Below are 11,056 nucleotides of genomic sequence, written 5' to 3'. Positions count from 1 at the left end.
CAACAGGTGACAAATCAACACTGATATGGTTTTTAGATAAGATGATGGCGGCCATTTGCTTCCTTTGCAAGGGCCTGCGTGCATTGCTGAGATTTTTTCGACACCCATTTATTCTTCCTGGCTTGTACGCTGCTGTGCCCTTGCCCATCTAACCAGAGGATCTCTAAGGGAGGACAGCAGATGGCCCCAATAGGTCATCCCCAAAGCTCTCTGACCAAGGACACTCACTCATTGGATCTGCTCAGTACAAAGCTCAGACCTATGTCATCTCTTCTTTCTCAGCCTGTTCCATTTTCTTCTCTAGCTCTTCCTGCTTTTTTTTCCAAATACCAAATTTTTTAAAGTTTAACATGTGGTAGTCATGAAAAATCATACCCTCTGGTGCTGGAAGCTGACGGCGGAGGAAGATGTGGGTGTGCTACATGCAGGACTGTATGTTGGCTCTTCTCTCTCCACTATGAAATTCAGAGAAATTAATGTAACTTTTCCTGGCCCAGGTAATAAGGTTAGCCACAGGATACCTAGAGGACAACAGACACTCTGTTTGCAACCATGTGGACATCAGCTGGTGGGAATCACAGTAGCTCAAACCACAGGATGGTTGTTTAATAGACTCTACACATGCATGGTTGAACTTGCAGTAGTTGCCAGTTGAAAAACTGAGAGTTATTCTGGCTAGCAGAAAACCCCAGATGCAAGGAAGCAGTAAGTAAGTGAATCCTAACAAGCAGGATAAGGGGCACATCATCAGATGGTAAAGAAACAGATGATTAGGTTGGCGATTTAGAAAGGCAAAGACTGAGGAGGTAGCACAAGCTTTCCACAATGTCCTAAGAAGGAGGGAGGGTTAGAATTACATAATTACAGTTAGATTCTGTGACTTACGGCTGTTACTCCTATTAAGAAGCTACACCAATATTTATTGAGTAAACTATCAAATGCCAAAAATTGTTCTAATTGCCAATGTTAGACAAGTGAACAAATCAGACACAAATCTCTGGCCTGAATATTCCCAATTTTCATTTCAGATGGCCATTTTTGATGGCCTAATAAAAAATGTAGGCAAAAATAAACAATTTGTTATTAAAATATGTTGCCAAGATGGAGAGATTTTTTAAAAAATTTTAAAAAGAAACATTATGGGTTAATTTGAAAACTTTTGGTAAAGAATGTCTCTGGAGGAACTGCATCCATGACTTGTTTTCTGTGAAACTCAGTACTTCGTAGACTTGAAAATGTGGTGGATGGGCTGGTTTCCTACGCATATTTTACTAAAAGTTACTTCACAAATAAAACATAATGCATGAGATGCATTTCATGAAATGCTGGTAGCCAATTTTAATAAGTCAAATGAGGGGCCAGCTTCAAAGCAGCCACCTAGGACACAAAGCCATGGGCGGGGCCAGCTTTAGAGACACTTCCAGAGGGAACATCTGGGTCAATGGCAGGCCGAGTCCACATTCTCGGTGGGATTCTGACAAATGACTTTTCCTCTGCAAATATTTTTCAAATGCACTTTATTAAGAGCTTGAAATGAATACTGACAATGGCAATATGATTACACTGATTCACAATTAAATCAACAAGTATTTATAAACACTACATGATGTTTACAATAGTCATTAATTATGAAGTGTTACAAAGTAGGAAAATGTAACATAAAGGTACAACTCGGATTTCATTATCAGTTTTTTTCTAAGATTTTCTAATTGGATAATGTTAATATTAGAGGGCTTTAAGAAGATTTCACATCTAAAGTTTTTGATCCTCTCTGACAACAGTGCATTAGAAACAGACTTATTAGAGACTGAGATATTAGCATATAGGAGGGTCCATGTTTTCATTCAGTCCTTTGTCCAGTGACCTTTAGACCAATGAGTCACCTACTGAGTTTTGAAAACCCAGTTATGTTTTACCTATTTTTTTTTTTTGATTTGGACAGTAAATGCCAATATATTAAAAGTTAATTTTAACATACTTATCAATGTACAATAGGCCAATTTTAGCTAATTATTTCCATAGTAAGTAGGAAGCAACTGAACAGTTGTCTCAAGTCATGCTGCCCCATGTTCACATGTCAGGGACTACAAGCATCGTATACAGTGCTGAGGACGTAAATGCAGAAAGTGTGCTATTCCTAAGGTCAGGGAATGCATAACCTTTTAGGAGAGAGGTCTCAGATGAATAGTCATGGTAGATTAAAGAAGTATTATGAGGAATAGGCATAATTTATTATTATTATATTGGCATAAATGGAAGAGAGGCATGTCTAGTTCTGGAGGCCCTTTGGAAAACCTGGGTTCTGTGGTAGCTTCTCTCCCACTCACAAAGTAGCCCTTGTAAAGTCACAAGTCCTGTTCTGCTGAGTTTTCTAGCCGAGTCTCCTAGAATAATAACTGACCTGAACAAAGGGTTAAGCCCAAGGGAGAAAAAAGAAAGGATGAGCTATGATGAAAATTAATCCTTCCTATGAAATGTTTTCATCAGTGTGTGTGATAGGATGTCTTAGGAAAATGAAGCAGAAGAAGTTCTCTTACATTAATTTCTTCTTGTAAAATTAGTTTTCTTCTGCTTCTTTCTCAAAACCAGTTTAAATTACTGTTAAAACCAGAGTCTATGCTGACATTATGTTTCTAAAATATGTCTACTGATTTGAAAAAAGGCTTTTTTCTTAAAGTGGAGGTCTATTAAATTATTTTTGTATTCCAGACTAAATTGTATATATTGGATTATGCACTTTCTATGCTTCGCTTAGTCTTTCATTTCAAGTTTTAGGTATTTTCTTTATTTTTAAAGTCACCATTCCTATTTTCTTTCTTAAAACTTGCAATAACATTTTAAGTTCCTTTATGCATTGTGCTGTAAATAAATTTTATAGTTTATTGTAGAATAGGAACTAAAGCTCGAAAGTGACTTTGGAGATCATCTGCTCCAGAATCCTCTTTTAAAGTTGAAAACACACCATTTATTCGAGGTCACAAAGTGTAAGACGTAGCTGAGATGGTAACTCTGGTTGAGTTCCACTGGACACTGTGTTTTGCCCTCTATCTTACTGCAGTCATGCACAATTAGGTGTGTATGGAGACTCTGAACAACGAGATTTTCATGAAGATTCTCATTGAGTCACAATGGGATTTGAAATGCACTGCTTTGGTACTGACAATACTCATGGTGCTATCATCTGTTAGCTCCTTTGGTGAGTAGAAAGGCCTTTGGAAATTGTACAGTGGTCCAGCATAACCCTGCAGATACCAAAGGTATTGGCGGCTGAGCAACCCACTTGCTCATTGGAGTCCATGTACCAATTGGAATCCATGCACCATTTTTTTACGATTATAAGATAATAGCTATCTTGAAATTTCCCATGAATGTTATGTCTTTACCATACTGACAAAATGATGTAGAAAATAACCTTGTTTCTCTGTGTTTCCAGCTAGAACATGTGGCTCCAATCTGCGTGGGCCCAGTGGCGTCATTACCTCCCCTAATTATCCAGTTCAGTATGAAGATAATGCACACTGTGTGTGGGTCATCACCACCACCGACCCCGACAAGGTAAGGCTCCACCTCCAACCCCTGTGGTTCATACATGACACACTCTGACAGAATCTACTTTTGAAGCAAACACCCCGGCAAATGCTGTCCATCCTTACACTTCAGTGTTGGAATTTAAAAGCTTCTGCCGCCTTATGTGTCTAGATACCACATTCACTCCAGACAGCCTGAGATTCAGATACAAAGTGAATATTCTCAGTGTGGCCCCATTTACTGTTTCTGCAGCTAAAGTCTATGTTCCTCCTTCACATTTCATAGTACTCTCCCTCATGTCTTATAAGACTCAAGTCTTATCCACTATATCACAAGCTTTCTTAAACACCACAGTATTTATGCATAGTACGACTAAGTGTTGGAAATGCTCCTACTATACTCAGACACAAAAATACTGCGTTTTGGCCGGGCACAGTGGCTCATGTCTGTAATCCCAGCACTTTGGGAGGTTGAAGTGGGTAGATCACTTGAGGGTACTAATTCAAAAACTAGTCTGGTCAACATGGTGAAACCCCATCTCTACAAAAAAAAAAAAGCAAAAAAATTAGCCAGGTGCCATGGCAGGCCCCACTATTTGCCAATCCCAACTACTCTGGAGCCTGAGGCAAGGGAATTGATTGAACCGGGGAGGCGGAGCTTGAAGTGAACCAAGATCCTGTCACTGCACTCCAGCCTGTGTGACAGAGCAAGACTTGAGAGCAAAAAAAGACAGAAAATAATATTGTCTTTTTTTCTACAGTTCATGTGTTTCTTCTCATGAGCTATATACGTTTTTCAAGAATTAAACATCTGAGCTCCTTTTCCTGTTTCTTATCTTAAATACTTTGTATAGAAGATATATTTTCCTTCAGGGTAGTAAAAGAGAACAATACTATGTTATTTTTCTGTAAGTCTGCATATATAGGTTGCAATTATGTTACTACATTTTAAATCTTAGGATAAGAAATTGTATCCATAATCATGTTTCATTGGCTAGCTAATGAATTTTCTTTAACTCCTTTTAAGTTCAATATAGATGCTTGCCAGTGGGAAGAGACAATAAGGTAGATCATCTTCATATTGATCTGATTTAAAAAAACTGTCAGGAAATTATTATAGGTATGAATTTCACTTGAAATACATAATTTTAAAATAATTATATTTATAGTAATATTAAAGTTACGAGCCCCACTATTTGCCAATTATCTATTATCAACAGTTCTCTGTCTAAATAATCATGTCGTTTTTACATTTTATTAAAATATCTGTCTTACTTATATAGTTTCCTCTCAAAGTTGTTGAGTTCCCAGTCCTAAAAGAGAAATGTTCTGATTTTAGATTTAGTAAAGTGTTCATTGCAGATCGCTTTTGGTATTGGTTGGCTTATTTTAGTCCTAAAATCTCACTTATTATTTATGTAAAAATACAAGCTTTAGTGAGCAGAGCTGGCTAAAAATCCAGGGCGTTGTAGGCTTTCTGAAACACTTCGGAATTTCTGGGCTGTCTTTGCTGTGATAAAAGCCTCCAGGTTTGATTCTGGTGTTTCTTAGTATGCCAGAGCTGTGTTGTACCCTGGGACATCAACTATAGTGGAACAAACTTTGTTTTTTCTACATGCTATTCAATGGTTTGTTTGTTTGTTTATTTATTTATTTTTACCAAGAACCTACTATTTTTCAGTACTTGGAATCAGCACTTTAGAAACCAGCTCTACCACTTATTAGTTGCATGAATTTGGGCAAGTTATTTAACTTTCCTGGATCTCAGAGTCCTTATCTGTAAAGAGATATAGTAATAGCATTTACCTTAGAGAGTACTTGTGAAAAACTAAATCCACATGTTGCCTAAGTAAATGCAGTATCATTATCTATTATAAGCTGCTAATACTGATAGTGCTAACATAAACAAACACAAGACAAATAGAAAAAAAAACACTTATTAACAATTTATTAACTATTTACCATCTCATTAATTTGCCTAACAAAAACGAGTTTTATTTCAATCTCAATTAACATTATATAGTATATAACTAGTTTATAGATAATTATGGTTACTAGTTTCTGCATTTACACACTTTAAAATAATTAGAATATTCTGCTTGGTCTCCAGAATGTTAAATCGTATCATATTGAGAATTTGGAAAAGTTATGAAGGTTAGATAGTGGAACTTTACAAAGGAAATAGTAAAGCAATTTAATTTGTTTTGGGGGCATATTAGGTGTTGAACTGAAATCAGGGTAAATAGATTACATCCATTTCTATGGGGGCTCAAAAGCAAGTATTTTATATTATAGGGATTGAGATGTGATCGAGACCAGAAGTATCTGATTGGGACATTTTAAAAACACAGAAATATGTTACTTCTGCAAGTTGAGAGGCAGAAGGAACTCTTCTTAGATTATTTTTAAAAGAAAATATAGCTAAAATGAATTAATTAGATCAAATCAAGGGAATAGGTTAACCTGTATATGTACCAGGTGGTTTTATGAGAATTGCATGAATCTATCACAAATTTTAGAAGAGTGTGAAAGTTGAGATTACATAAAACTAGAAAACTGGGCAGGAGAAACACAGCAATAAGGGGCTCTGCAGGGAGCACCCTGCACCTGCTGCCTGTGATGAGGCTGCACCAAGCCCCTCTCCTGCCCGCCTCCCTGCTCTCAGCCCCTTTACTGCTGCAGAGCCTCGGCTGCTGCCCCAACTGCTCCTGGAATCTCCGGCTTTCTGCCCCAGGCTCTGCACCCAGCGCTTGCACGCCCTGCGGGAGTCCTCTCCTCCCTCTGACACAGCCCCACCTGCAGTGAGAGGGAGCTCCCACCAACCTTCCTGGCTGCAGGAGTGCTCAAATGAGCCCCTCCAGTGGGTCAGGCAGGAAGCTCCGGTGAATTCTCACCGCCCTGCTGCCATCCCCAGCAGGACGTGGAGCCAAAGGCCCGCACGGACGCTGACTCAGTGTCCCACTCACAGGCGGGGTTTCTTTCCATCTCGTTCTTTCACTGTGTTGAGGTCAAATGAATGGGCGGCCATCTAGCAAGGCTGTGCTCTAGGGGACCACGAGGAGACGAACAGGAACACGCGGGAACGTCACGGCTTCCTGTGGCCCTCACAGCTTTTTGGAAGGAGACCTGGGAGGCAGAGTTTGGAATCGAATACAAACTTCCGATGAAAGATGGTAAAATCTGGAACAGAGCAGACACCACGGAGAGAGGCAGGGGAAATGACCCCAGGCTCGTCTCAGTTGGAGACTCAGCAACACGAGACCTTCCCGCACGGGGAGCCAGGAACACAGGAACTCCGGGCGCCGCGAGGGAGGAACCGGAAGACCCTGGGAGCACTCGCGAGGCGAACTTCCGGGGGAAGCTCAGCTGTTTCAGCCTCTTCCTGCCCCACTCTGCAGGGCAGAGGCGGTTTTTCTCCTCCGTTCTCCAGATGACTGCAACGCCCCGAGCCTTTACTTCCAGATTTGCTCATGTTTAATGCAAGCCATGTTTGGCATAGAGATGGAAGTCATGTTTTCTAGAGTTTGTCTTGCTGACTTCCTTCATATCTCATTGAGTCAAATGCCAGTGGTCCAATTCCCCAAGAGCCAAGGAAAGAAATGTCTAGAAGCCAGGAAGAGGAGCCGGTGGTTAGTGTGTGGTGGTGAGCAGTGGTGTCCGCCACATCCAGGTAAGCAGGACGCCAAGGAAACAGGTCAGAGTTCACACTCGTACATCTTTAGCTCATATGGTGTGATTCAAATCGCACTGTCTTCCTTTTACCTTACTTTTATGGCTTACATCCATTAAAACTCATGGTGTATGTTCTTTGATTTCTTAAAGTTGAGTTTTAAACCTGTCCAAAGCATAAATGACAAATAATGAATTGAGGCAGCTTGGGTTTATACAGTTCTCTTCTCTCCTTTTAGAAGTTTTTTTTTTTTAATCTTTGTGTACGCTTATGCTGACTTTCTATATATTTTCTTGATTCTGAGGACTTAATAACTAACTAAATTTCAGTTATTTTGTGTTATATTGCTTCAGAAAGTTTTTTGCCCTTTGTCATTTATCTTGGAGAAATGTTCAAAGAAGAAACAAGTATTCCAGGTTGACATACCCGCACAACCATACTCTTAGCAGAGCACCACTTAGACACCTGAAGGCATCTCAATTAAGCAGAATTACCATCCAAATTAAGCAGCAGCCATTGCCATTAAGTATAATTAGGCTTAATTTGATTCCTTGGGAGACATTCCAAGTAAGTGGGTTTCTCAATTAACTGCACGTTGATGAAAGTGTATTACGTATTGAACATAAGAGAAAAGAACATTTACATAAAAGTTTCCAGGCAGTGACTCTTGCCGGAAGCACTGATGGAGCATTTTGGATATGAAGAATTTGCCCACTTCAGTTTGTATGTTTGACCTGGTCTGCAAACTTGTAAGAAATAAGATGTGACAGAAAACTAGAATAAGTTTCCAGCACCAATGATGGATTAGTCAATACTCTCTTCTCTCTTTCTTGAAACATTTAATCCTCTCTTGATTTATACTGTTTCCTAGTCTTATTTCGGCTTTGACTGTTGTATGACCAAGTGCCATGGCTCAGTTTATTGCAATTTATGTAAAATTCCTCATACAAAATAATTAATGGTGGAAGCTTAGCATATCTCTAATAATGCACGTGACATGTTATAATATCATATATTAAGTCAAAAGGAATATGAAATATCCATCATTAGAAATCTAAAACTATTAGGAGAAACTATGTTGTATCTTCTACGCAGGAAGTTATAAAATGAAAGGTCTCTCAAGAAGATTCCTTTAGTGGAGAAGCAGATTTTTAAACAATTGCAACTGCTCATTCCAGGGTATTCTGGTAGAAAGTCAATGCAAGGAATATAGTAATATGATATTTATAAATATATTGTAGACACATTCCACAATGCAGCTATTTTCAGAACTCTTGATGAATCCTGCAATCAGAATTCTTGAGAAAGTAATATATATTGTGAGATATGTGATATAGGAATTAAGATAAAATGCCCTAAAAAGTTTATCCCTGGGTCTCCACTGAAAAGATTAAATATGTGATGGAAGACCTACCTTCTACTGACTTCTTTTATGTATAAATGTATGCATGCATGTAATGTATGTGTAATGTGAAATAAGCACACACCTATATATATATATACATATGCAATATACCAGCTGGAATAAGAGGTGTGTGTGTTCTAAGTTCAAAATTTCTGTTACATGGATCTAAAGTACATATATAGATACATGCGTAGATATATACCCACATATTTTAAATACATTCTGTGGTGACATAATTTCAGCGACTGATTCTAATTTGAGCTTATTGAATACTTTTGTTGCTATTAAAGCTCGTTAGAAAACTCTTTGAGGATTTAAAAAACTCAAAACATTGGTACATGTTATTGGTTTCTTGTTTATTTTTTTCCAGTTTTATTGATGTATCATTGACAAAATCTTAAGTAAATCAATAATATTAATATATTAAGTAAATCGATGTTAAGTAAATCAGGTGAGTTCCCCACAAATGCCAATACCTGTGCAGTCATTGATGGGTTTCCATCTCTGGCTCCCGTAGGGGAACCATGCTAAACATTGGACACTACTGACGTGTGGAGAGAAGAAGGAGAGTGATGAGGACAAGGAGTCCAACTCTATAAAGAGAAAGCAGGGAGTTCAAGAAGGGCAAGTTGCAGAGGGCATGAAGAAGGGAGCAGAGAGATCAAGGAGGATGTGTTGGAAGGGTAGACATTTCCAGAAATGAGGGGAGGGGAAATAACCCATCCTTTTGCACAGGTGCATTGCTTGGGAATATTGCCAGAAAATAAAGCTGGGAATTTGTGCTGGTACCAGATGATAGGTATTATAGGCATTTTCTCTCTTTTCTTCTTCCTTTACCTCCCCTTCCCTGTCCTCTTGCCTCCCTCCCTCCCTCCCTCCCCTTCCTTCTTTCCTTCCTTCCTTCGTTCATATACTTTTTATGTCTTCATGTATATTTTTGTTTTTTGATTTTTAAAACTTTCACTTTGGGTTCAGGGGTACATGTGCAGATTTCTTATATTGGTTTTTATAGGGGTTCATGTGTCATGGAGGTTTGTTGTACAGATTATTTCATCACCCAGGTATTAAGCCTAGTACCCAATAGTGCTTTATTCTGGCCCTTTGCCTCCTCCCACTGTGCACCCTCCGGTAGCCTCTAGTGACTGTTATTTCCTTCTTTGTGTCCATGTATTTTCATCATTTGGTGCCCACTTACAAGTGAGAACATGCAGTATTTGTTTTTCTGTTCATGTGCTAGTTTGCTAATGATACTGGCATCCAGCTTCTTCCGTGTTCCTGCAAAGGACATGATCTTGTTCTTTTTGTTTGGCTGTGTAGTATTCCGTGGTGTGCATGTACCACATTTTCTTTATCGAATCTACCATTGATGGGCATTTAGGTTGATTTGGATTTTGTTATTGTGAATATTGCTGCAATGAACATACACCTGCATGCGTCTTTATGAAAGCAATTTATATTCCTTTAATATGTATTTAGTAATGGCATTGCTGAGTCAAGTGGTATTTCTGTCTTTAGGTCTCTGAGGAATCACCACACTGCTTTCCGCAAAGGTGGAACTAATTTATGCTCCCACCAACAGTGTATAGGTGTTCCTTTTTCTCCACAACATTGCCAGCATCTGTTTAATTTTGATGTTTTGGTAATAGCCATTCCAACTGGTGTGAGATGGTATCTCATTGTGGTTTTGATTTCTGTTTCTCTAATGGTTAGTGATGTCGAGCTTTTTTCCTGTGCTTGTTAGCTACGTGTATGTTTTCTTTTGAAAAGTGTTCATACTTTGTCCACCTCTTAATGTTTTTTTTTTTTTTTCTTATAGGTTTATTAAAGTTCTTTTTCAGTAACTCTTCACATCCTCTGTGAACGAGGGAGGAGGGGAGGAGTGAGTGTGGTGGGACTGAGCACATGCACAGCACACCAGGAGTGGCTGGTGGAGGCACAGGAGGAGCGTTCCCGTGGTCTCCAGAGCCAGACCTCAGTGCATCCTCTTCCTACCACCGACAGGGTGTGGGATTTGGAGGGCTTTAAGTCCTGGGCCCATTTGTATTAATTGTATCCACCTTAACTTTTGTTGTGAGCAATATATAATTGATGTAAAGCACCTGGAATATTATCTGCACTATACTAAGTCCTCCATTTTCTTTTTATTCTTTTTCTCACCCTTCCTCCTCCTCCTCCTCCTCCTTTTTTCCCTCCCCCTCCTCTTCCCTCTCCTCCTCCTTGTCTTCTCCCTTTTCTTTCTCCCCCCCTTGTTGTCCTCCTCCTCTCCTTCTCTCCTCCATCTTTTCCCCCTCCTTCTCCTCCTTCTGCTTATTTTAAATGACTAGGGTCAGAAAGAGATTAATGGGGCCCTGTATGACAGGCGAAGAATTTAAGTTTTATTCTCAAAGGAAATGGGTTATCAGTGTATTATATTTATGAAAGGAATGGCATTAGAATATGTATACATTGGGAAGA

The 11,056-nt window shown here is 39.1% G+C and overlaps 1 protein-coding gene across 3 annotated transcripts in view; it reads left to right on the top strand.

Annotated features, from left to right (window-relative positions):
- The window catches only part of CSMD1 (CUB and Sushi multiple domains 1), a 2,101,842-nt gene that overhangs the window by 1,437,154 nt on the left and 653,632 nt on the right, over window positions 1–11,056 (top strand). For 2 of the 3 annotated variants that reach the window (XM_032260320.1, XM_032260321.1), the window contains exon 10: window positions 3,434–3,555. In XM_032260320.1, coding sequence (XP_032116211.1) covers window positions 3,434–3,555 — 122 coding nt within the window. Of the gene's footprint in view, window positions 1–3,433; window positions 3,556–6,646; window positions 7,198–11,056 lie in introns of those variants that run through there. The other variant, XM_032260322.1, reaches the window with a different exon arrangement.

This window comes from Sapajus apella, unplaced genomic scaffold (assembly GCF_009761245.1).
Source record: "Sapajus apella isolate SASKATOON/1434 unplaced genomic scaffold, GSC_monkey_1.0 scaffold116, whole genome shotgun sequence".
Taxonomy (NCBI): Eukaryota; Metazoa; Chordata; class Mammalia; order Primates; family Cebidae; genus Sapajus; species Sapajus apella.
This window is presented reverse-complemented; position numbering and strand designations above follow the sequence as displayed.